Raw genomic sequence first — 27106 nt, forward strand, 5'->3', positions numbered from 1 at the left:
GTTTCAATGTCCAGTAATATGACATACACGCCATAACAGTTTAAAATTAATCTTCTTAATCTTTTTTTCACATTGTATTTTAATTTAAGGCCATCCACGCGGTTACGGACTATCGAGTAGCCTGAATCTGTTTTTATGCCTTCAGGCGTCTTATACGATTTTAGCAACAGACCAAGCTCTGTAAACAGACACAGCTAATGACAGAGGAGTATCTCTTTCATGACCATCGATAGCATCACTATACCATCACCGGTTTAATGTGTAAGTAGTACCCATAACACTCAATTCACTGAAAGTCTCGAGATAATGTTGCGCTGCGCGTATAGGCCTGTGGCGTGGCAAGTCACGTGACTTCGCAGCGATATTAGCAATAGCATTTATGTGCAAAATGTAGCAAAATTTTAGGGCTATAAGGGCTATAGTTTACCGTTGCACAACTGCTACTGTAGTCTATATTTTCTTAGTACTTACTTTCTGCAAAAGTCCTTTGCAAAGTCTCTCTGATTTATTTGCATCGGTTCGCAAGCACATTTGTTTAGCTTTCACGATTTTCTCCACAATTCTGAATTGGCTCTTTGATGCAAAGAGATCACTTACATGGACGTGGATGACTTAATCTGCTGTTTTTGAAGTTATTAACATTAATAACTAAATTGAGTCAGACCAAGGACAGTTTGTTTTGATTTTACAGATTGATTGTGAATTTTTGAAACCCTAAAATTAATTGGGTAGGATTTATTACCTTCAAGGTTATACATTGCCAACATAAACTATGCCTTGGACTTTAAATTCAATTGAGTGTAATACTAGATTCTTACTTTTTTTTTTAGAAAATGTAAAAGGTGCTTGTCTTTGCAGCAGTTGCTACATCAGTTTTTTAGTTGTGCGTGATTGCCTGTGCATGTGTGGTTTCTTTGTTCTTGGATGCTGGAAACATTTGTTTTGTCGTTTGTGTCCCTGCAAACAATGTGACATTTAGTCGTGGTCAAATTCTTTTTTTTTTAGTCAATCAAAATTATTTGAACCATGTTCTCCCTGTCATTTTGTTGTGTGTTAACATGACAGCTTATAGGGTAAACAGGTTGCCAAGAGCATCAGTTTGTCATGCCACAAGGCTATTTTGCTAAAGTTGTATTTGAAAACCAAAGCCCAAGGAATGGTTTATGTACATAGGTGTATGTTCTTATTTTTTAGACTTTCAGAGTATACTCAATTAGACCATGCACGTACACAGGCATTAACACAATGTGACAAAATACATCATGGTAGGAAATGACACACAATAGAAAAAAATTATTTAAGTGATATTGTGATCTTTCGTTTTCTTTGCATGCTAAACAAGCACTTAAATCCAAAAATATGTAGTACAATGACTGGAGAAATTGTAATGTTTAAAAACTGATATTATTTAAGAAAACTATTGAATCAGTATCAGAAAGAGCTTTTTTTCAAGTGTGCTTGCACAAAAAAGGAATTTTCTTTGGTACTTGAAGATTCCAGTACAAACATCTAATTACAAAAAAATTTTAATATACAAAAATATAAAAATATTGTACAAAAAATATTGGAGACAATTGTACAAAACAAATAAACTCTGTGAATTTGTATTTGCGTAGTTGAATTATAATCAATTAGTTGACAAAATATGCCCATAAATTAACAAAAAGAAAAATTTTATGTTCATTAAATAAAAATCAAGCCTGGAACATAAAAGTACCTAAAGTTTATTATTCTACACCCAAGCATGGGATGTATTGTCTTACAGCTTATATATTACACAGTCAGTGATTAATTTTAGGCTAAATGTGGTCAAAAATTCAAATTTAATTTTTTTATTTTTCTTATAAAAAATTTCTGCAAGTTAGATGTAAGGTGTTTCGCGCAGGTACAACGTAAAGGGAGATCTTGAAAGAAAAAAATCTAAATTGAGTAAGGGGGAGTAGAATTCCAAGGAGAGGACATGACCGAATGACCCCTGCGTCACTGTCCCTGCAGCTATTGGCCCCTTGTGAAGGTAGATAGAGGAATGAGCGTGGCCTTCAGTTCCAGCATGAGCACTGCCTGCTGGGCAAAGCCATATGAAAGGATCTTGCCTTTGTAATCCGCCCGGGATTACACCTCCCAACAATGCACAGCTGAAAGAGCGACAAAGACCCAGTATCAAACACAGGCCCGGGCTGATGAGAGGAACCTGCTATGATCTCCTACCACCAACACTGCCATCAGCACCTCTCATCTCCCCAAGAGAGCTCCTTTAGCATTCGCCTGCTCCTTTCTTCTGTCTCCTTATCTCTGAACACTGGCTTTTTATCTCTGCATTCCTTTTCATTTGCGTTTCACTTGGGGGAGGGGCAGATCTCTGTCATCTGAGAGCCCCCCCAACCGACCGGCCCGCCTCGACCTGACAGAAATCACACCCCGACATGATCACACACCCCTCGAGATAACCAAGGGGTCAATGGAAAGGCACTGGAACAGTTTGAGAGTTTAGTGTATTCCATTATGAGATTTAATTACCATCAACTAGTATATTATGCTTTTCCTTTAAGCCGTATTAAAACACTTTGGCCTTTGCTATGCCTCTGGCTCATTTCTGTTGCTGCTTTGACCTTCTTGCACTCAGATCAGCTACTTGCTGCTAATTAACCTCTCGATGCATGCATGAGACACTTTTAGGGCACCTACAAGCAGCACTTAGATGTTTGTGTGTATGCTTAAGGACCTACAGGTGTAAATATTTCCAATGGGGGAAGTATGATAGATTGTATGTCATCACCCACATATAAATCAATTAGAAAAAATGAACGAGACTTCTTTTGCATCATCAGTAAAGTGCAAAACTGTTTAAGTTTATTTGAAACCTGAAATTATGACCCAGTTTGGTTTGTGAAAACCAAGCTAAAGTATTATTTTGCGATTTATAAGGAACATTCTGTGAAAATATAACCTTGATGTTTTGACTGAGAAAGGTCATGTTAAAGATTGAATTCAGTTATTGAAATCAAACTTTGATGCTCCAAATCCCATTATCATGATACATTAGCCTGGATTTCACAATTTTTAAAAAGATTATTTAAAGTGTGCAGAAAATGCCTTTTTTGTATAACAGGCAATATATGCATGTCTTAAATGCCAGTTTAGTCAATATTTTCTCTATGGCGCCATAATCAAAAAGGCTGTAGTTGTTTTATTTAATATTTATGTGCTATCTTTGCATACAATCTAAAAAAAAAAATGCTGTGTTATTTTCAACTTTGGGTCAAAAGGGGATGAGCACACGCTGTTGGGTTGTAATTTAACCTATGCTGGCTTGTTTTAAACTTTTGTTGGGTCACATATAAAAATGTTCTGGGTTAATTTAACTAAACAATCCAAACATAGTTCTACTATCTTTTCTAGTCTTACTTTATACAGACTTTATTTTCTCCATGAATATAGAGCTGGCATGGCATTTCAAAAGAAAAGAAAGACAGAATTAAACCCAACACGGCTGTGCTCTTTCCTTTTTGACACAATGCTGGGAAAAAATATCCCAGCACTTTTTTTTGAGTGTAGTGTACATTTCTATGAATTGTTGGAAAATGCAAATCATAAAATAAAGTTAAAGGGACCATGGAATGAAAATCAAACTTTTCCCATGTTTAAGTGATATGATTGGGTCCCCAGTGCTTCAATCAACCTTGAAAATGTGAAAAAGATCACCCAGTAACTTAGTTTTGGTAAACCATTCTCTACAAGCACATGAAAAAAGGGAATTTAAATTTGGCTCTACTTATGATGTCATAAGGAGCTCTTATTATAATAATACCACCCCTTAATCTGCACTATCCAACCACAGCACTGCCATTTAGTCCAGAGAAAAAGAGAGAAAGAGTAAATAATTCACAGCACAATTAAGTTTCAATTGCAACAAAGTGTTTGCACTTCATCCGCTTATTTGCATTTTAAAGGACACGCCCAAACCGGCATATTTTTGCACACACCTACAAAGTGGCAATTTTAAAAATGTTATAATAAATTATCTATATGGTATTTTGAGCTAAAACTTCACATATGTCCTCTGAGGACACCAAAGATTTATTTGACTTTTTAAAAAAGTCTTGTACCATGGCCCCTTTAATGCTTGAAATCGTATACTACTTGGTTTTACTGCCTTCATTGTGTAGTGCTGCACCTTATATTTTGCAGGTTGGAATATGCAGCCATTGGGATTCAGAGCAGGGCGGATTGGTGTAACAGTATTCACTAATATTCACCCTTCAGTGCCTTCTTAAAGAGACCAGGGAGGCAGTCAGTGATATCAATGATCTGTCACTGATAAAATGATCTGTCAGCTTTCATTTGTCTCCCTCTGGCACGCACTACTCGCCTCTTTAAACCATGTGACTGACACAGCACTGGTAACGCTTTGCAAGATTCCTACAAGAAAAGCACATTCAAATAATTGTTTGATTCAATTATGACAAACCACAATAGTGTTGATTTTGCAAAAGCAACTGTCAATTTTTGTGCAAGTGGGAGAACTTCACTTTTCTCCTTATCGAATCATTGTTGTGCTGTGAAGAAGTCTTCATCCTTCATGTGTCTGTGTTACACTGCACTTTGCCAATATCTGTGGCTGCTTACTGGCAATGGCCCAAACCCTTGTCTTAGGGGCAAACCGATCCTCTCCAGTTACTCAGCTAATAAAGTACTGGACAGATTGAATCGCCTCGTGAGGACGTAGATACGATTGAGTAAGAGGGGGATGGTTGTGTTGGTCAGTTTGGAGAGGGCCGGAGGAAATCTTCCTGTTCTTCCTGTTTGCACCGAAAGGAGGAGGCCGCATGTGGCCACTGTCTTTGCTGTTGACTGTATGTCTGTGAAAGACAAGACACATATAATGACCCTCTGACCCCTGTTTCAAGCCCATGAATAGTGTATACTGTATTCTTTTTATCTCTTTGAGGTCATGCACCCCAGCAGAGTGACATGCTTCAGAGAGACTTGAACAAGACTCAGGAAGTCAAGCTAGGCATTTGATTTGTAAAAGACCATCTGACAAGCACACCCAGCAGGGAGAGCATATACACTGCATGCTTTAGATCTGCCCTAAACATCACCTTAAAAGTGACCTGACAGCAAAGGCGGTGTACTTGTCAATATGATTTTATTCGAGGAATTGGATATTTAATGCAATTTTTTTTAGTGCAATTTTTTTTCTTGGGTTTTAGAGCACTGTAAAAAGCATGAAGTTGGAACTTGGTTTTGCAAATCAATTCATCCTACTTTTTTAATTTTGGCTTAAAAAAGTTGACATAACTTTGAAATTCAAGTTTAAATTGTTTAACTTAATTTTTATAAGTTAAAGTAACATAAAAATATGTTGATTTGACAAAAATGCTGCATATTTTTTACAGTAAGGGCTTTAGGTCTGATCCACTGTCCTTTGTCAAGATAGTCGAAATTTAAAAAAAAAATAGCAAAGCCTGTATATAGAGTCATACATGTACTCACAAAACAGCTACTCAAACCAATCAAGTGAATTATAGGATTTACAGTTTTTGTAAGAAACCACTTTTTGCCAATAAAGTGTTACACATTCTGTTATATGATTTGTAAAGTACATACACTTCCTTGTAGTGTTTGCCTTATGCAAAATATTAAAAGGCCACCACATATTCACAAACTTACTGGGTTTTAAAGGGGACATAGCATGGAAATCTGACTTTTTCCATGTTTACGTGTTATAATTGGGTCCCCAGTGCTTCTATTAACCTAGAAAATGTGATAAAGATGAACCCAGTAATTTATTTTAGGTAAACCATTTTCTGCAAGCATGTGAAAAAATAGGTAATTGAAATTTGGTTCCCCTTGTGATGTCGAAAGGGGATAAAACCACCCCTTAATCTGCACTATCCAACCACGGCACTGCCATTTAGTGCTCATTTGCATTTAAAAGAGACACCCAAAAATGGCAAGTTCTTGCTCAAACCTACAAAGAGGCAATTTTAACATGCCATAATAAATTATCTATATGATATTTTGATTTCTGGGGACACCAAAGATTTATTTTAAATCTTAAAGTCCTCTAAATGTCCTCTTTAAAGTAGTATTGCCGACTGTTACATGCCCTTCCAGATCACATCTATATCACCCTGTCTTTCCATATATAGCCTACTTCTTACCTACAGATCATTGTTTAAGAATGCTATTTTTGTCTTCCCTCAACTCTCCAGTATCTGCAGACTGCTCCTCTTGCCCCACATTTGCTGTGAAGGCTTTTATGCAGGCTGACAACGTGGTGAAAAACAGCCTCCTCCTCCAGGCTAGCTGAACATCTGTCTCTGTAGCACTGTGGCTGTTCCACTGATGCCCACAGATGGGAGACCCAGTAGGAGCCCAGAGGTACACAACTCAAAAGGACCTGCAACAAACAGTACACATTCCTGATAACTAAAGTAAAAACATTTTATTGTAGCTCGTTTCCTTTTGACCGACTAATATTTGTATGAGCAGCTTTCTTGCACATGGTAGTTTTAATAATGATGACCCATAATGGCATATTGATGTATTATAAATGGGAAAGAGACAAAAGTGTTTTTAAAGGTCATCTTGTCACATCACCAGATTTTGTCTTTTGCTTTAATTAGATTTACACTGGATTGGCAGATTGTACAAACAATCCTTTGAATGTAAATATGGTATATTAATGGGGAACTGCATTACATATCTCAATGACTTTTTTTATTTAATCAATATCCAACCCACAATAACAGTTAAACTTTCTCAATAACAATACTATTTGTCACTTTATCCGTTTAATTATATTTAGTTTTATACATACCTAATTACATTTTAAATAGATAAGTAATTTTGGAGATAGAAAACACTTCGGTTGACCGTTGGGAAGACACCCTGCTCATCTCCAACTGGACAGACCCATGGCTTTTGTGAATTAATTTAGGTTTGAACTCTAAGTGAACCTGGTCAGTGGAGAGGGTGCTGACAGTGCATGGCTGCTGGGGCAAGATCTGTGCAAACCCAACACCCTGAGTAAATATTGGAGCAGTCCATCCGATGATAGGGAATGAAACAGGGTTTTCAGGTCCTTGCAAACTTTCTAAAAGAATTGAGATGGTATCTACTGTTTAATTGCCTTTGCCCTCTGTAACAGCTGACCTCTACAAACAGATTTGGCATCTTTTGCCAAAATAACCAAAGTAAATAATGACACTGATTTACAGTAACAAGTTTATTTAAATTAAGGCCATTTTGGAAAGGGTTTGCTTTCAGTAAAGCAGAATTTTGTTCATTGCTTGGGGTAAAAAAGTACATAAATATAACCTTTAGTATTTGTTTATATCCTAATAGCTTTTTTTCTACTCTAAAAATGTGTAAATGAAGTGGAATGGTGACTTGATTACATTTGGATGTAGGAGCTTACTAGGCTAAATAACTTTTTGTTACCTGAAATATCAGTGTTGTGGCAAGTTAACATGAAAAATATAAAATAAATACTGAGCACCAAGGAGTGTTTACATGTTTAGAGAGCCTACAGGCACAAAAGGTGAAAAGGTCATAGGAAGCCACCCGGTGTGTAATGCAACATTCCTCTTGTCAAATTATACAGACTAGAGCAACACTGATTTAAATTAGCTCCATTGTATTGTGACATGACAAAGGACACAATCTCACAAATATCATGAAGAGCCTTTAATTAAAAGAAAATCAATAAATTGACACGTTCCCTCATCTCGAAAGGACAAGTTTTTTTCAAAAAAATAAAATATTTATTTATTAGAACTTCACAGGCCAGAATGTTCTCAAATACATGAAGATGCCATTCATTTTCACTTTTTTTAAAAGAGGTACGAATCTGTAGTGCAAAATAAGACATCTACCTGAAGAGTCTCGCTTTGGACTGTTAAGCGTAATGTATGTTTGTTCATTTGAAACAAATGCAGCAGAATGTATGTTTTATATATAAAAAGCAAACATGCATACATTAGCTCATATTCAACGCTATGTCCAGGACAGTATAATAAGTTAAGTAGATCCACAGCACGATCATAAAACATCTTATGAGTTCGTTTTTCACACAGGCAAGTCAAACGACAGCAGAGGAGTCTGAAGTAGGTGAAGCACCAGGGGAAGACGAGTTTGAGTTCTCTGCGCTATCACCAGCAGAGCAAAGAGTCGCGCGTTTTACGAGCGGTGCGGTGCCCTCTTTCTCGCGCTTCTTCTGCTTCATTCTGCGATTCTGAAACCAAATTTTAACCTGCGTTTCATTGAGTTCAAGGGTGGCGGCCACCTCCACTCTGCGCGCCCTGGTTAGGTACTTATTGAAGTGAAACTCCTTCTCAAGTTCGGTAAGCTGTTTGGTGGTAAAGTTGGTGCGGATTATATTCTGTTGGCCGTGGATTCCGTATTCAGCAGCTTTGACTGAAAGAGACAAAAACAGTGGAGGAGTACAAATTAATAATTGTGTTGCATTGTGCTGTCAGACCTTACCTGACATTTTCAATGTAAGATTAATATCCACAGTAGTCATTATACATGCATTCATGCATAAACCCCAACTTACCTGTTTTAGGGGGGTTTCTCTTGACTTTCATCCAGTCAAACGTTGGCGCTTGTTTGATATTAGTCTTGGAATCGCTGTCACTCTCAGCAGAGACTTGGTACTTGTTAAACGAACCGTAGCTTTGTGATTCATGTTCTCCATAGGTATAAGGCTGATAATGGCTTGCAGAAACAGATCCTGGCCTGCAGTTAGATTCACTGTATGCTCCGATGTTGGATCCCATGTTAACAACAGAAAAAGCAGGGGACTGCAGACGCATGTGGTCATCTGCTGGAGTGAGAACGTGTCCATAGTCCGAGTGAGGTCGGGTTTGCTTGCAAAAATTGTTGTGTCCTGTTTTGGCCATGTCCATGTTCATGTGGTATGGCTGCGACTGAAGTTGTGAATAAGTTGTGCCATGAGTTTCGAGTGGTGCCGTTGGAAAAGTGTTGCCTCCGACTGGTCGTCCCTCGGGAATGTAATTATTTGTACTTGCACAAGCACTTGGCAAGTATTCTTGCTCCATAGGAAAACACCCAACCTTCGAACTGTAAGTGTTACCGCCACGGTTATAAATCGTATAATCTAAGTAGGAATTCATTGTTGACTGACCAAGCAAAATTGATTAAGCAGGGTCAATATACGCTGATGTGTGGTCCCAGTGCCCCTACAACCTCTAAGCAGTATGTCAAACCACACAAAGTTCTATCCGTGCTCATATCGGTTAAGTGACAGATCATGTGACTGATTTTGCACCAATAGTGTGCGACCTGCGGTAGCACTCTGGGCGTTGCAGGTGTCCATCAAACGATTGGCATTTACATGACAAACACATCAATCGAATCCAGCCATCAATCTGATGAACTCTCGATGTGTTGGATCTTGGGCTGACTGAATGTGAATTGAAGACAGTTGAAATTTTCAAAACGAATTTAATATTGTGACGGCTAGGGCAACAGCAGACGTCGCAGAGAACGTAGATCACTGACTTGGAAAAGTACAGCTTTGTTTTTTCCAGGTAACCTATAGCTGGTGGAACAACCTATTTTATATTTAAAACATATTTTAAAAAAATTAAAATGTTACAACAGAGCAAAGTTATAACGCTATAATATTTTGCTCCAAACCGAAAGGAAACATACATTTTTGGTTTTCTTAATGTTTCCTAAAAGCCTCTTACGTTTTATTGTTATTGTCACTGCATTTGTTAGCTTACAGGTGACAAACGTTTCGATTCCATTGGGTAAATGAGACTCTGAAAATTATGAAAAGCGCTAGAAGAAAATTTGAAATCAACAGCTGACGATTAGCATAGATCAACATTGCTAAACATACCTTTAATAAATTGTCAGCCAACAAAATACCCAAATCTCATTAACTAAAACTTCAAACTAGACGTAGTACCAGTAAACTAAAAATAAATTTTAATTTGTTCAATTAATTTTTATTTTGTGTGCAATCGTGGGTCTTGTGAATATGAAACACAGCCGGTCAAGAGAAGCGAACCTAAATCTTAAATTAAAAGCAAGGTATACGATAATGTACAAAAAGAAAGAAAAAAAATTGTCTTCTGTATGATAAACCAGTTGAGAGTCCATAGGCTACTCAAAAGGTTTCAGCCACTGCTTTCAAACAACTAATCATGTTTATTTGTAGCAGTAGTGGTGGGTTGCTGGATAAAGATGGTTCAGCTATAAGGCACCCTTCTAAAGCCGCAGGCTTTTATCTGCTTCTAACTATATGTTGGAGTAAACAGGCCATTTCCACACACCTTCTCCTGCATAAATAACGTCTGAAGTAGCTCTACTGGCTGGGCACTTGTATAAGCAGTGCGTGCTCTTTTTGGCAATGATTCCCAGCGCGGTTTTCTTGTCGCTCCTGCATTCTGTTAAGGAGGATATGAATTTTAAAGCATTTACTCAATTGTATTAACTTGACATCAACCATCTTTAAATAACTCTGCATAAACAGATTTTACAGATTATTGCTTGTGAAATACATGGATTAGTAATATTGTGTGTGTGTGTGTTAGTGATAAATAATTGTTTAATTTGGGTTGCCATATGACAGCTGCAGGCCTATTTACTCACCATCAAATGACACGGCGCTGTGATTCTTCTTCGTGGGGTTTTGCGCAAATTTTGTCATCCAAGGAAAGATGGGGTTGGCAATACAAATAGACTTGTTGATTCCTACAATTACATCTCCATTAGTTGGCGGGAAGGAACACTGATGAGTTGGTACAAGCTGAAATAAGATGTCGTGAAACTTTAATTGTTTAACAGCACATTTGTCCCCATTGTTTGTTTTTTATCATCCTATTTAGCTCTTCTCCATATCTACAGGGCTGGTCCATGCTGTCTTATAGCTGGTATATGGTCCATGCTGTCTCAATAAGGCAATATTTTTGTGTTTGTGTCAGAAGCATTGCGACTTCGTTGTATTTCCTCGCTGGCGTGGGACAGATGTTGATGTTGTTTTCATTTTCAGGACAGATATAGCTAAACGCTGGTGTCATGTGACTGTATGGTTCCGGAAGACCACTGGAATGACCTACAGGGTCAGAACAACACGATGTGAGTCAGTGAACATAAATCCATCTGAGCAACTGAAAAGGAAAAACATGAATAATGTCTCTCTTGTGGAGTATACAGCCAAACAGAAATCAAAATCTCTTGACTACTGTTGACAACTTTATATTTACATTTAATGTGGCAGACGCTTAAGCGACTTCTACAGTGCATAAGTTATACTATTTTATTAGTATGCGTGTTTCGGACCGTTGTGTTGTTAATGCAATGCTCTACAATTTGAGATACAGGAATACAACGGTTATTTTACCTCAATTGTTTGTTTTATATAATAAAATTGCTATGCTGAATTGTATTAGATAAATGCACAATTTTAGGTAATGCGAATTCAAGCCGTGGACAACATTCGGATTGAAACGAAACACTTAAAAAACTAGTATTAACATATATTTAGACTTTGCTATAAGAAATTTCGTTATATAGTCACGTTTTTTTTTTTCGTTTTTTTTTCGTGATATTATCACGAATTTCCGCGTTTTTTCGTGATCGTATAACGAATTCCGGTTTTCGCGTGATTATCACGTATTGGTTACTCAACTGTTTTGTCCTATTTTCTTACCATTGTCGCTTCGGTTTAGGGTTAGATTTACATAAAATGACATCCCTACCCAAACCCAACTCTAACCCTAACGCCAGGCGACATATAAAAAAATGAATAAAAAAAAATTGTAAATTCTAATGCAAGCACCAAATTTAACCCTAAACCGAAGCGACAATGGTTTAAAAATAGGAAAAATCTGTTGAGTAACCAACACGTGATAATCACACGAAAACAGGAATTCGTTATACGATCACGAAAAAACACGGAAATTCGTGAATATCACGAAACTTTGTGAGACTGGGTATCTAGTGAAAAGATGTAATGCTTGTTTGTGTCCGAAGTAGTTGATATATTAAATTCTCGGCCCAATGTAAATGCAATGGTTTAAGTGTAGCTAAAAAAAATTTGAAATAAAAATCTGATTTTTTTAACACTCTGATGTTTAACTATTGGGCTAAACAAAAACAAAACGACAAATATTCGTACATGTGCAATTAATTGTATATTTTTTGAACAACCCTACTGCACGTACAGTAAAATAATAAAGTTAACTTATAATTTTTCGTTTTATTTAGACCCGTTATTGTAATTTTTGGATGTTATGTCTATTGCTTTAAGCAGAAAGGGGAGTTCATTCAACCAGAAGACCAATCATTAACCACTAATATGGTAAACATTTGCAACGCTTCAGAATTATTATTTTTTTTATTTATTTGTTTTTGCACATGCCCGGTGCATATCTCCATGCGTTAACTTAAATAATATGAACAGCTGATTGGATGCTACACACAGCAAAATGTAAACAGAAGGAGGCTTCTTGTAAAAAACAATGGGAAAGCGATTGTGCGGTGGTACAGAAGAAGGCACAAAGCCCTGTGAACTCGTTTTGAACCTAGAACGAAATACTGAGGTGATTAATCACTCAGACAGATCCTACGCCATTCACAAACTGTGAACTTACTCCTCAGCAGCTTGACTTCGAGCATGGAAAGCTCTACTTGCATGTTTTAAAAATAAGTCACAAATAAAAAGGATAGGATATTTTGTAATATTGTAAGTGCAAATGATAAAATAATCCAACAAAAAAAATCGCCGCGGATTACTACTCTTGTGATCATTTTGTTTCTTCAATCTGAATCTGAAGTCGTTTAATGTTTTAATGTTACAGATTTTGCTCGTCGTGAGACTTACTAAGTTTGCTACAAAACAGAATAGACGCTTACCTCATATTATGAAAGATCCCATGTAGCCTACCAGATGTATAAGTGGGTAAATTTATAACAATCAGACCCAATTTAAATAATCAGATCAACACAAATAAAAACAAAAAATTTGTTAATATTTTCATATAATTGACATTTTCTTTCTATAGCTAAATATCAGAATACTGAAAGGAAAACTTTCTCTTCTGAGAGGATTGCAGCTTGCGTGTTAAAGCTGATGGAGGCAAAGAAGGATGTCGCGTAGAGTTAGCAATCAATATAAATTGAACTGCGAAACAAAAATTAAGCAAGATCAGGATGTTGCTTCAAAGCAGTATTGACGTGGCCCACATACTATACGACCAAAAGCGTTTACCACAGTCAACACAAACCGGGAATGAAGAAATGTGCTATTTTCAATTAAATAAACTGATAATGTTAGTTGTAGGTCAGTGACATTTAATACATTTATTGAGGGGGAAACTATAGTTAATTATTAGACGATCATATTCATCAGTTTCAGCTACATTAGCACATGCAGTGTGATATATTAAGTGTGTTTGTGTTCATTCAGATACTGTTACTGTTATGCACATTTTCTCTTAAAAATTGAGTATTAAAGGTTTTTTGTGTATAATGGGGATGATAATGTCAGTTGAAATTATTTTCTTAGAAGGGTCACAAATCTTGTTTTTAAAAATAGGTGGAAGTCGTGAGACTTACTAAGTTTGCTACAAAATTCACAAGCACATAAATATAACATTTCAAATGAACTATCGTGAAAACTAATATGCGTCAGTGCGGAATACGTAAAAAATATTCTCCAAGATGGCAGCTAACATATTTTCCATAAAATGGTAGTAAATGCGACATCTGTTTCGAATTATTCGTGCATGATATTGTAATTAGTGATATTGAAGATGAGAGAGTGCCGCTGTCTCGGGATGGTCCTGCGATCAATTCCCAAAAGGTCCGAGGGCCTTTGATCTCTCAAGATGATCTGTTGTGTTTCATTACCTTGCTCTTCTGCTCGTAGAATAGTGAATTCGTCATAGACAGTGCAATAGTCACCACTCCCAAACGAACCAGTCTAGGCCTTTAAATTTGCCTTAACCCTTTTATTGATATTACCAGCCCTTAACCCTATGACTTATTGCTTATGATGCGGTTTAATATAACGACCACTTCTCTGCAATAAATTATCGAGATGGATTAATTTATGTAGGCAAAACATTTACATAAGCGTTGTCTGACTGTAATTCTTATACTGGGCTTATAAAACAGGTGACGGAATACCCCAAATCCTCTAACAGTAGACAAACATTGTATTCGAATTCAGTCGACTGTCACAGTTCATAATAAACCTTAATAAAGACGAAAACGTTATACAATTATATGTATAAATATAAAATTGATTCCATAACATAGGCTCATTTTATACGTTATGAAAATTACCCGAGTTAGAACCGTGTGCAAGATTAGTGGAAACATATTCATCTCAATACTGGCTTTAAAATGTTTACTTTGTCACACACATAACTACAGTACAACGTAAAAGCTTTAATAGGCTTACTCACAATGTGTGGTGTTTAATATGCTGTGCTCCTAACCTTCTCCCTCTTGACAGTTTACAGCAATGAGGATAGCTTCCTGCGAGCTCCAGAGAATTTTCTCCTAAACTCACACAAGTTAGCTAGGCAGAAAGCCAGTGTTGACGAATTGGCTCCTTTGCCTTTCTGCTCTGCAACCTCTTCATCAATTATTTAATGAATCACGTGACATGGGGCAAATAAGGGATGCGGAACCAGTATCCTTTGAGTTTCATCTTTTTACCAGTCACAGTAAATTTGGTGCTTTTTGTATTATTGTAATAATAACGAACACGACCTGGGTAAATATTACACTTAGTAACATTGTGAGATACGATAGATAATTACTGTGTATTGTTATAGTATGCAGGCTAATATAAATGCAAAGAAAATATCAGTAAAGTGTCAAGAAGCTCTTTCATCAATTCACATTCAACAGTATTTGAATTATCTGAATGTATGGGAAAAATTACCTGTCATGTTACTTCTCGATTATCTGCTGTCTGTAAGGACTCTTGAATGGCACGTGGAATCCTTTGGTGTCTCCAGATAGTCTCATATGTTTGTTGCTATATGAAAATAAATGAAAATGAAGTCAAGTTTAATATGATATTAAAATATTAACACTACAGAAACAGTTTACTGGAATGTCATGAACATCACATCCTTTAATATTGTTTATTGAGGTTTATAAAGTCGTTAGCTATAGCAGTTATGCTACTGAGCCTCTGTGTGCCTTTGTAAATTCAGCATTTTTGGTTTGCATCTGGAAAAGGAGCTCTGTCGTACAATTTAGATATTTTTAAACGTGCTATCAAACCCTAAACACAAATTATCCTGCAGGAAAATAAAGACTTTATTAAGTGAAATTCCAGCCCTAAAAACCTAAGACTGCTGTTTTAATCTTCATAAATTAATGCAGGCCAGAATGTGTTACTGTGTGACACGTTGTAGCGCCATCAGGTGTTGTGTACTTTTCAAGACTTTCACATGTAAAACGCACTCCCAAGAAACAAGTTTCCAACATTGAATTACATCTATTGTTGGAATTACAATCAAAAACAGAAAATGCACAGCAATTCCATTTTGGCGTTGTGTTTATATCAACTACATATTCCCCAAGACACGAATTTGCGACTCTTAATTCACACAAATTCGGATCTACAGGGTATATATAGATGACAGGCATCCCATGATTTCAAACGGTGTTTTACAAGGCCAATGACAACTGTTCCTGGTAAGCATTTCATTATTTCATCAATGAACAGCTAATCCCAGTACACCCCACCCCTTCTTTTTTCTGGTCATTAGTTATGTGCTCTTATGCTTTAATTCTCAAAATCGATATAATTTCTACATTACAGTGCATTATTAAATTACGCTTTACTAGTATCTCAGTTTAGGCTGTAAATCAAGTTTTCTTGTCGGATTATTTAGATCAATACAAACTGTCCAACAGGAATGAATATTACATTATTCCACTTCTGATTTACTGCACATATAGCTGGATTAAATCCTGAGGCCATGTAAAGAGAAGTAAACTTACTCTGTCGGCACAAAGTGTGGTCCTCAATCCTTTTTCTCGTAGTAGCTATTTTCTGTGCCTCCAGTTTGAACACTTGCACTTAATCCATTTATATAATTTTACGTAATTAAGCATATAGCGTTTTCTTCCAGACTTTGATTTCGTGTGTGTCTCTGCAGGTCTAGCCTTCTACCAGCTTCTTTGCAGACATCACACAACCTTATGGGCGCATAACGATCGATTCAAGTTGAAAAATTCAAGACAACCTTAAGCGAAATACCATTTATCAACTTCATTAAACATGCTGCGGCAAACTTCGATTAATTATTTCCTGAATGTGTTATCACAATTTTACAACAGACATTTAAGACCAGTAATAAAATACAATTTTATTTTTAATTAACCCTGCAATGTTGTTGTTGTTGTTGTTGTTGTTGTTGTTGTTGTTGTTGTTGTGAATTCTCTCCTTTAAGCATTGCCTTTAACTTTTATTTTAATGACGCAGGGGTAGTAAAGTTGGGATTATATCTATACCAAAAATTGAATATAAAATTGAAATACTTATAACGATAATATAATATACAATTTGTAATACAAACTGCTTCTAAATACATATTTAAAATTGCCTGAAAATCCTCCAAAATGGGGCTAAGGATGCTTTTGTTAGGCGTAGCTTACATATAATATTATTGCGTTTTTAGTTAGCATTTTTATAACATTCTCTCTCTTTTTTCTTTATTGTTTTCTTTTTAACAGTATTTTCATTTCAAGAAGACCTGAGAATGATGCCAATAATCCCAGACCAGACCCTATTAGTGACCTCAGCATGAACTTTGATCCTTCACCATGCCACGCACTGTCACAGTACAAGGATTCTTGTCTTGTATAATATTGATATACTTAATTCTTTCAATATTTTATTAATAGCATTTTTATTTGCAAACTTAGCTTTCCTCCACAAGCTATTAATTTATGTCGATAATATCTTATAATTACCCTCTGTCTTATTTATTTAAATTGGTTTTAATAATCAAGTATACTGCCATTACCCTCAACAAATAAATACATTCTGAACTGTCCAATGGAAGTGCTTCCGATTTTCGAGTAGCCTGGTATATTTATTTCTCCCTAAGTGTAATTCTGATTAACGAAAAACAACCATCAAAATTTCACGCTATTCACAATGGGTAAGAACAGACCAGGAGCTCGGTGTGAGGCGGGCCCTGCTGGCGATGAAGTAGTGTTACATCTGTCTAAATGACAGCATAACAAAACCTTTACGGCATATAGCTTTTTTGCGATTTATGCTAAAACACAATAATATTTATATTAAATTATATTTTCTATATCTATAGTTTTGGATAGTACAAATCTACCACAAAGTGTACGAAGTCTCTCTCAACAATTTCGTTATATTTATAATAACTACATGTATGAATTTCAAAACATTCACCATATACTGTATATCTGAGTAAGGGCGCATAATTTATTTCTAAACTGCATAGCACTACCATCCAGTCTGGCATGAACCTTGCTTCTTGGGAAGGCATGTGTGCCACTCTCGTCTCCTGACCTCGGAGTGATCCCTTCCCAATGAATAATTGATGAGAACAGCGCCCAGATTACCCCTATCAATATGCAAAACACATTATAGGGGTACAATGGGATTTTAATAGTTATGAATCGAGAAACCGTTTCTACCAGGGGTAAATAGTACAGTTACACCATGTTCTCACCTCTACTTGTACCTCGTGTTTTTCTTTTAACTAAAACACAAACAAGAAGCAATCATATTTTCTGTGTATGTCTTTAAATTTTTGCAAATATGCAAACACATCAAGAGAGTATTTTAAAAAATATATTTTGCCTGCTTTATCAGGTGTTTGATGAAACCAATTTACCACGTATTCCTTCTTAGTTTAAAATAGCAACTAAAATAACTTCATTCCAAATATTGCGGTTCAACACTAAAATAATTTTAAAATATGAAGTGAAAGAGCCTGAAGATTTTTGTATGCAACTATTCATGTCAATCAAATTAACACATTTAATGAAGCTTTGCAGTTAAAAAAAAACAGCCGGGTTAGCATTACACGACACAAAATATTTTTTTTTATCAATAACGAAAGCATTTTTTTCATACGTTGCCGTAAAATCCTTTTAACTAAAATATTATTTGGCTAAAGTCCTGGTCGTATTGAATAGTACAATTAATTAATGTATTGTTAAAGACAAAATTAAGATGACTTACTCTTTTAAAGAAGACATTTTGCGTATCGTTTCCCCTTTAGCAGAAGATATTCAGAAAATGATTGCTGACAGGCAGGTCAGCATTGAATATTACGAATGTTTACTGAGAGTAGTCCGCATGCTACCCACAACCTTTAGAATCCCGCTGAAGCAGTTAAACAGTCAGTTGCATTCAAGAATGTGAATTATGAAGCACATTGTCAACCCCCCTAAAACCATAAAACTAACTTTATGGACCTCACGTGATGTTTCAGAGCTACCAAGAGTTACATGTTGTTGTTTTGGGAGGGCATCATCCAAAATGCACTGGGGTATGTATGTTGTGTTTCAAATAATGCAAATGGTTACAATAACCTGTAGAAAAATCATCTAATTTAAGCATTGCTAGGTAAGTGAAGTTGCTGAGCTACTGTTGTTACACAAATGCTGAGTAATAAGATTCCCTGTGAATAAGAAACCAAAATATTCTCGCAGAATGCAGGAATGCTTACGCGGAATGATACACGATCAGTTGTCATTTTATTTTATTAGTTTTATGTAATAGGCCTATAACAGGTTTTTGACCTGCAGCTATATCGGAGAATAATAATTTAAAGTGTAAGATATCAGGAGATGAACTGGCAGATAAAATGAGCACTACAAAATATAATTTATGGTCCATTGAATGACAAATCAAATAGGCCAAACAGAAACTATATAAGACTGAGAGAAAACTTTATTTTTCTTTTAGAATGAACTTATTTTCATTTAAGACACAAATACAAAAAGGCAGATACCATCAACATGTCAATGACAAAACATTTTTTTTTCTCCAACTTTTAACACAGAACGTCCATAACTCACATTGTGCACTACAAATAACATATTGGTCACTACTGTATAAAGACATTCTTCATAGGACATCTTACGAGCCCAAAATAATCTTGTGCTGCAACCTAAGTACACAAATTGTAAGTGCGAAAATATTTATTTTTCTCGAGATGCAGGTATCATCTACGAGAAATCATTAAGCCTGACACATAACAAGAATATAGCATGTTGCGTGAATAATACATGACGTTTCAATACAGGTTCAAGGATACAACAAAAATTTGCGTTTTTTTTCCACTATCTTTTAAGACAGTGTTATAGGTAGTGCGAGTTGTACATAATCTTTGTAACAAGTCTAGGGTACGTTGCACGAATAGCTCACATGGAACATGCTTTCCTCCACAAATGTATAAACTTGACACACTTGACATTCACACTCATTTTATGGCAATTGTAACTGGTTTAGCATAAGTGATAACAATATTCAACAGCTGACAATTTCCGTTGCACAGGAGAATTACACGTTGTCAGGTGATATCAGCAAGCCGAAAGGTGCAGCGCTGTAACAGTAGTCGAATTTTCAACCGATAACGACATATGATCAATTTTGAAAAGCGCTCCCCGCTGTAGCCAGACTCATACTTTTCAGTTTATTGTCCTTCTTCCATTTCATCCTGCGATTTTGGAACCAGATTTTGATTTGCCTCTCTGAGAGGCACAGCGCGTGAGCTATCTCTATTCTCCTCCTGCGCGTGAGATATCTATTGAAATGGAACTCTTTCTCCAGCTCGAGCGTCTGGTACCGAGTGTAGGCTGTTCGAGCCCGTTTCCCATCAGGTCCAGTCATATCTGGCGTGAGCAAGGGCAAAGAAATAATAAGCAAACATCACCATGCGATCAAGCGGAAAGGGACTTACAAAATGAATTCTGAATGTTGGACTGATTTTGGTTTCATTTAGTAGGCTACTGTTCCATTTAATGGTTGCACAATAATTCCACAGTTATCTCCCATTAGTGTTATTGACTATATTTAAACTCTACTCAGGTGAAATCAATGGTTCGTTTTATCATTATTAGATTTGTTAGTTCAAAACGAATAAAGCTTAAAATATTCTAAAGAGTAGTACAAGCATGCATGCATTTTGAGCCACGTATAGCAACTTAACTGTTAACTATTTTGAGCATCATCTAGATATGGCTTACACAGTATGACGCCTATAAATAAAAAATAATAGAGATGTTTATACCATGACTAATGTGCAGTTTCCTCATCCATGGAAATATCTGTGGACTTTGACCGTCGTTGGGTGTTGTAGTCGAGGTCGCGACAGATTCTTGCTTCTGCGTACGTGTGGTGCTGTTCGTCTGTGCTCCATCCTCGGTCTCGGACGAGACGTTGGTCTCGTCAGTGTCTGGAAAATGTGTGCTATTGCTGCTGGTGAGATTGTTGCTGTTGCTGTTGAGTCTGTTGTTGCCCGTTGGTGTGCCCTGGTCAGATGGAGGAGATGAACCTTTCAATTCCAGAGCCTCGCTGGTGGCACAAGACAGGGGATCTGGAGACGAGAGCGAGCAGCTCGACTGTCTGTACCGGGTGTCCTGACCCTGGTTTTGGAAAGCGCGAGAATTATCTCCAACTGCCCCGAAATGGCCATTGTTGGGACGATTTACACTAAGGTCTATTCCATTGTAGTTGTAACCGAAAGACCCGGAATGCATGCTGGTGGAGTCCCTGTAAGAAGCGTTCATAGCGCCGTTAGTACCATAATTTAGTAACTGATAGTCAGACCCATTTGGATAGCGCCCTGAGAACGAGTTTAGAAAATAAGAGCTCATTTGGATGTTTTAAAATGTCTTGATTTGTAGATCTTGGTCGTTAAAATCCAGCGCCGCACAATTTATGATGTAATAATGAATTATAGCAATGCACTGTACTTCGTTTTTGCCATGTATGCGGCCAAATATGGGAGAGCGTTAGGGCATCACGTGCCTTTGTTGACCAGTCGTAAATTCTCTCTGATGACTTCAAGAGGTAATTCATGCTCTATGGTTACAAATGATGACGAAATGATGATCGTTAGGTTCAACTCAATGGTGCCTCCCCATCGCGCGCCTCATCCCACGTTAGCAGAGGGCGTCACCTACTGGGAGAATTGTAAAAATGCCGAAACACCTGCACATTTCGGGTGCTTTGCAGCATCCTTGAACGATACATTTTTACTGCACAGAATAAATAGTTTTATTTGCAAATGCATTTACGACAAAATTATACCTAATAATAAATATTTCACGTTCTTTTAAAATATATATTTTGTGTTTTTATAGATTAAAAGCAATCCTAAGTGCTTAGGCGACTCTTTGCCATAAGAGTGCCTCGGTATGAAACATTGTGGTTTATTAACATATATATAGGTTAGTTGTTGTCTTTTTTCTTTTTTTTCTTTTTTGTGTCAAGTAAATGAGATCAAGCTGGACGTAGTGTCGAATTGCCTGATTTTTCCAGCATAGCTTCACATGGATGCTTATTTTAATTTTATTAAACATACATAAAAAGCACATGTGTATCAGAAAACATTTGATATCATGTCTAGTGGAGTTCTTTACACAAACGCATACAGATGGTAATAATGAAATGTTTATATGGCTAACGCGGCACATTACTTTTAAAACCAGTGCAAGCACTCATGTCCTGATAAACCATAAACCACAAAGACAAACCATTATTGTTAAACAATTATTTTATTGACAAAATGGCATTGCTAACGTATTATTCTTAGTGCATTCACATACACATACACAAACATGACGCCCCAATAAATTAAACATCAAAATCTCCCCCTTCCTAGCACACAACATGGACTAAAATACATATTCAGATCAAAGCTTTAAGCATGTTAAACAGGAACTCAAGTTTTCCTTCAAACAGACATTAGAATTTTTCAAACAATAAGACAGCGGCTGTCTTATTAGTTTATTATAGATAGGCCAAACACAGTAGTGGTTAAATTATCTCCCATATATTTTCCTGTCATTACAGAGATGATGTGGATGTCTAGTTTTAAACCACAAAATCGTGGTTTAATCACAAGGAATAGTCTTTCTTGAAGATTTTATGTCTACATTAATGTAATAGGTAGTTTTCTTGTTGGGCAGCACAGTACTTATTAATTAATTAAACTACATGATATGTACAACGTTTTAGGGATTCCTCATAAACTGTTTTTAACATTTATTCGGCTTTTCCACCATCCTCCTCTTCGCTGGCTTTTGTGGAGTTCATCACTTTATTCTCTTTTTTCCATTTCATTCTACGGTTTTGAAACCATATTTTTATTTGTCGCTCCGTCAGACACAGAGCGTGTGATATCTCAATTCTTCGCCTTCTGGTCAAATATCTGTTAAAGTGGAACTCCTTTTCCAGTTCAAGTGTCTGAAACCGAGTGTAGGTTTGACGACCCCTGCGACCAGTGCTGCCAGGCATTCCTGTCAAAAAATGTGAAAAACAGACATGTCAACAGTAATGCAGACAGTACAGCAGATAAAATACTACCGTTACACGTGCCACCATTATCATTATCGTGATAATTGTTATTACTTCGGTGCCATCAGAATTGACAACTGCGTTCATCGTGCAAGCATGTGGGGATCTGTTTCTTTATTGAATCATATCGTAAGTATTTCAGTGTGTAAAAACACATCGTGTTCGTCGTGCTTACAATAAAAATAAAAAATAAAGGTAAATTTAATGTTTTGCTGGAAATTGCAATGTTTACGATGCAGCCGTTGGCTATTTATTTAGTTATTTAGACTGCGTAGAACTCATTTTCAAGAATGTAGATTTAATTGGTAAACAATATGTTAAAATGTTGACATATCTTAAAAAATAAATGTGCTATAAGTGGTTCATCACAGTGATGCTACAAGAACCGTTTTTTCTTCCTTACGAACCGTTTAGTCAAACGTTCCTAAAAGAACCATTTCTTTCTTACTTTTTTATAGTATGCAGAACCTTTCCCGTTACAGAGTACCTTTTCTGCAATAGGAAGGTCCTGTAAATGTCAAAGGTTATTTTATACCACCAAACAGTCTGACAAATAACCTATTTTTAACAGTGTACTACGTAGTGGAAAGTAATGTGACTTACAATTCTAATAAGCAAAAAGCATCTCAATGTGTATCTTACCATTACACGAGTTCATCCTCTGCATCCACGGGTAAACCGGGGTACACGATTTGTCTTCACTGTTAAAATATCTTTCTGTGCCCTGTTCAGTGCAGTCCGTCTTGCACTGGTCCTGGGTTAGGACCAGCGAGTCTTCCAAACCTCCGAGAGCGCACGAACGCTCCGCGCTTCGGTAAAGGTTGGATGTAGTATAGTCACAAGCACTGGTGGATCCGGCTCTCCCAAAAACCCCTCCAGCTTGCTGGTAGTATGACGAGGTGTAAACTTTGTCCTGGACATTGGTCGCTCCGAAAGTGGCGCTTGGATAGTGTCTTAAAGGGTCTGTATATCCAGAGGAATATAGCGGTATCTGACCCAAGAAAGACTCCTGTCCCCCGGGTAGAGACACGGGAAAAGTTGAGTTGACGAAATAGGAACTCATGGGGTGGCCAGTGTTATTGTCCGAGTGTTATGATTTGTTGTGTTTTATAGTCCAAGTGGTTTTTGCCATTACTTTATCTGAGATTTGGTTTTAGCCGAAGGGGGGTGGCGAGGTGCCAATCTGAGACCGCGGGGAGAGAAACCAGCTGATCAGTCCCTGACCAATCCTGAGCATTTCTGGCGACAGGGTAACATTTAAGGTGGGGGCCCTCTTGTTGCACAGAATGGAATCCCCGAGCACATCAAAACACCCAAGACTCAAGTGTTTTTTTTGCGCTTTCTTTAAAAAAAAAAAATCAACATTTAATACGATAATATCAACAATACCGCGCTTTATAAAAGCTCATAATTCACTTTTGCAGACCTTGTAACGAAAAATGCGGCTCAATAATTTTAAAATTGTGCGCCTCGCTTTAAAATCGACTTTCTGGTTAGTCAGAAATGTTGAACATTTTAATACAAACGTTTGATTGGTCCGATGAAAATTCACAAATTCACGGACAGACTCCCTCTCTAAAGAACAAATATTCACCATAGTAATTTATAAAAACAATAAGCCTACTAAGAGTTTCGCTGTTCATTCTTTATTATAACACAATATTATCAATACAACAAATAATGCAAATGCATAGTGTAAATGCAGTAGGTTAATTTCTGAAGACTAATATGCTGGTTTAAAGAAGACTTTGTTCCCAAGGCACAATCATTTCAAAAGGCCTATATTTCGTATAAACTCTTGATTATTTTCGCACTACTAAATATCATGGCCTTGTTTGTTAAGCAAGGAATAGGCCCATGTAATGCTTAGAACAAGTCAACATTTAATATTATAAACAACATCAACTCGAAACTTGCTTAACAAACAATACATTATAACCACATCGAACAGCAAAAAAGGTAAATCGATCAAATTTAAATTCAACCCAACCCACAAATAAAGCATCTCCTTCGTTTCAATTTCAAATCTCACAAAATGTTTTGTCTAAAATAGAAAACGTCAGTCCTTGTAGATTTTTTTAATTGAAATATTGTGTTTAATACACATAAATAAAGTATATCACATTTTAGCATTTTATTAACCCTCAAAGGAAAAGACTAACCATTAATCACTATCAATTTCTGTAAATTAATAAAAATTGATCTTTAGAGGTATTGAATATCGATAGGGTGTAGCTTCATTAGTTCAAAATGACGTTATTGTTGTTTGTCCCTTGGATTGCTGGTACGTTCTTATAAAGTTGAAAATTTACATTGTATATAGGACGACGTAAAATATCTATTTCATTGTAATATCTCATTAAAGTTTACATTTCCCACCATCCGACTAAATATTGGATACGAAAGAGTCGATTATTTATTTCTGTTTTATACAGCGTTATATGTACGGTGGTCCCCTCAATCACAGACAAGAAAAACAAAAAGAAATCTTACAGGACAAAGGACATCCAAAGTACACAAATTTCAGTCCAAGGTCAATTTATAAGTGAAGGGAGGAATATCTTGTATAATTAAAAAAAAAAATATATATATATATATATATAAGACTAAAAATGACATCTAACAAACTGCACTTGTCGACCCAAAACCTAGAGCCTATGGATGCTAGAGGTCGTGAAGTCAGATCACATAAACAGAGACAGCGCCTCCCAAACCAAGACGTTCACCACAGTTACCAAATCTCGTCACTAGATGACATCACAGAGCAAGAATTGAGATAAGGTGTGCTTGTTTAGGGTTCACCTACAACAATTTCCCATGTGGATGTTTTTCAAAACACATTTTTTTTGTTATTAATTATTTTAATTAAGAATTATTAAACTGTCCAAAAGTGCTGTTAAAAGTACTGCACTTTGTAATACATTTAATTGACAACAATCTCATTTTCCTTATAAACATCTTTAATAAATGAGAAAGCTTGTTAATGCTTTTGAGGTTTTCTGAAGATTTCATTTTTTTTATCAAAAACTTCTCTATAAGTAGGCCTAATTTTTCTTTAAAACACGAATCTATCGTTAATAATGCGAAAATATATGTCATAAATGTCCGAGAAACACTTTCTAATAAACACCAAAAACTAAATGTTAAAAACATTCAACTTTCATAGCTCATTTTCTATTAAAAATGACAAAATCGGTAAGCAGTAAATAGATCATAGAGAATTGCTTATTCAGAAACTTAATGTTGATTTCTAAACTTTAATGCACTCTTTACATCTAAAAACCAATAAATTAAGCAGCCATCTTGTAACTGAATAATAACAATTTCCCCCAAAATTAAGCAGCATGCATTCTTAGAGCATATAGCAAAAAAATGCGATACGCATTATGTCGATCTTTATGCATCAAATCATCATGCGACGCGTGAGGTCTCTTCATACCAATTCTTATCAACATGATGCCCTAACTCTTGTCTCTTTTTGTTTTGTATACAAGGCATACTTAAGAGGACAGCGTTTTAAGGAAATCTATGTACACCAGTTTGCATGACATCGCTGGACTAAGTGAAGTGAAGAACCTTGTAGGTCCAGTCCTACCTTTCCTCTTCTGTCCATCATCGGTTCAGGGGAATGCTCCAAAATAGTCACGCAGATTCGTCTATTTACCATCTCAAGTCACGTTACTGGATGCAAGACAGACTGAGGTAAAACTTGACAAATTGGGTAAGAATGAACTGAGGTCCTCCCTGTATCTTGATCCATGCACTCCTAGCTGATGTGAAAATCTGAAGACGCTTCGTGCTAGCATGACGTCGCGTGCTCACCATCCACATTAACGCACACAAATCGCTAAGTCAAGAGAAATTCCTCTTCCTCTGCTTTAACAAAACGTAAAAACATTAAGTACATAAGGACAGAGGTGCTACTGACTGCGCCCTGACCAAAAGAATGCTGCATTATAGCCACTTGGGAAATCATAAAAAGTTCATGTTCACAGAGAGCTGTCCACGTGACCTTTTTCAGCCAATCCACGTGCGGAATCACACATAAAGTTCTACCACAAAGTTGTAAATTTTCATAAACAGCTGTGAGTTTATTGCTTTGCTTCAGCAGCAACTCGGTCGCCGCCATCTTTATTCGTTAAAATAGAAAATGCACCACTACACGTTATTAAAAAACATAGATAAATATAGCATTATTTATTTCAGATTTTTTTTATTTATCGGAGAAACTATTTGTAAGATTGATTTTAGAGATGCATTATACATAAGGTACAGTACTTGTATAAATGCATTTTTATTAAACTAAACAATAAAAACCGGGTTTGATGACTACCTAACCCTAACCTTATAAGAATTTATGCTTAATCCGTTTCCTACAGAATGTAGCACAAGTGGCTATAACTGAAAGACATCAGTTACCCTAAAATAATAGGACACTATTCCACGTTTTCTCAATTGTGTGCATTCTTTTGTCAGGTGACTTTAAGAGAAGAATAGACAAATGGAACGTGTAAG

The 27106-nt window shown here is 36.4% G+C and overlaps 3 protein-coding genes and 1 long non-coding RNA gene across 6 annotated transcripts; 1 reads left to right on the forward strand and 3 right to left on the reverse strand.

The window, feature by feature from the left end:
* The first annotated feature begins 6 nt into the window (after positions 1-6).
* LOC135744391 (uncharacterized) lies at positions 7-16949 on the forward strand. Its single transcript, XR_010530737.2, has 3 exons — positions 7-261; positions 6219-6387; positions 16750-16949. It is a non-coding gene; the product is annotated as an uncharacterized lncRNA (long non-coding RNA).
* hoxb1b (homeobox B1b) lies at positions 7222-26800 on the reverse strand. 3 transcript variants are annotated; one of them, XM_065273297.2, is made up of 5 exons: positions 26187-26800; positions 14942-15037; positions 10636-11098; positions 8567-10430; positions 7222-8424 (listed from the first exon to the last, which is right to left on the reverse strand). In XM_065273297.2, exons 4-5 carry the CDS (start codon positions 9144-9146, stop codon positions 8090-8092), a joined length of 915 nt encoding a protein of 304 aa, XP_065129369.1. In that variant the 5' UTR covers positions 9147-10430; positions 10636-11098; positions 14942-15037; positions 26187-26800; the 3' UTR covers positions 7222-8089. The 3 variants fall into 3 exon arrangements, with proteins under 3 accessions (XP_065129369.1, XP_065129368.1, XP_065129371.1); XM_065273296.2 differs by lacking the exon at positions 26187-26800 and having other exon boundaries at positions 14942-16276; XM_065273299.2 differs by lacking the exons at positions 14942-15037; positions 26187-26800 and adding an exon at positions 14457-14862.
* Positions 18943-21099, reverse strand: hoxb5b (homeobox B5b). The gene is made up of 2 exons (XM_065262573.2): positions 20301-21099; positions 18943-19902 (listed from the first exon to the last, which is right to left on the reverse strand). Exons 1-2 carry the CDS (start codon positions 20884-20886, stop codon positions 19655-19657), a joined length of 834 nt encoding a protein of 277 aa, XP_065118645.2. The 5' UTR covers positions 20887-21099; the 3' UTR covers positions 18943-19654.
* Positions 21471-23918, reverse strand: hoxb6b (homeobox B6b). The gene is made up of 2 exons (XM_065273301.2): positions 23234-23918; positions 21471-22533 (listed from the first exon to the last, which is right to left on the reverse strand). The coding sequence occupies exons 1-2, from the start codon at positions 23652-23654 to the stop codon at positions 22280-22282; spliced, it is 675 nt and encodes a 224-aa protein (XP_065129373.1). The 5' UTR covers positions 23655-23918; the 3' UTR covers positions 21471-22279.
* Positions 26801-27106: the final 306 nt, after the last annotated feature.

The sequence above is a fragment of the Paramisgurnus dabryanus genome, chromosome 1 (assembly GCF_030506205.2).
Source record: "Paramisgurnus dabryanus chromosome 1, PD_genome_1.1, whole genome shotgun sequence".
Taxonomy (NCBI): Eukaryota; Metazoa; Chordata; class Actinopteri; order Cypriniformes; family Cobitidae; genus Paramisgurnus; species Paramisgurnus dabryanus.

Excerpts from the sequence above, each read along its gene's own strand:
- hoxb1b (XM_065273297.2), bottom strand. The coding sequence starts at position 9,146 with ATGAATTCCTACTTAGATTATACGATTTATAACCGTGGCGGTAACACT. Across the intron at positions 8,425-8,566 it reads GAGAAACCCCCCTAAAACAG|TCAAAGCTGCTGAATACGGA; the intron begins GTAAGTTGGGGT and ends TGTCTCTTTCAG.
- hoxb5b (XM_065262573.2), bottom strand. The coding sequence starts at position 20,886 with ATGAGCTCTTATTTTCTAAACTCGTTCTCAGGGCGCTATCCAAATGGG. Across the intron at positions 19,903-20,300 it reads GAAACTGCACATTAGTCATG|ATATGACTGGACCTGATGGG; the intron begins GTATAAACATCT and ends TGCTCACGCCAG.
- hoxb6b (XM_065273301.2), bottom strand. The coding sequence starts at position 23,654 with ATGAGTTCCTATTTCGTCAACTCAACTTTTCCCGTGTCTCTACCCGGG. Across the intron at positions 22,534-23,233 it reads GAGGATGAACTCGTGTAATG|GAATGCCTGGCAGCACTGGT; the intron begins GTAAGATACACA and ends ATTTTTTGACAG.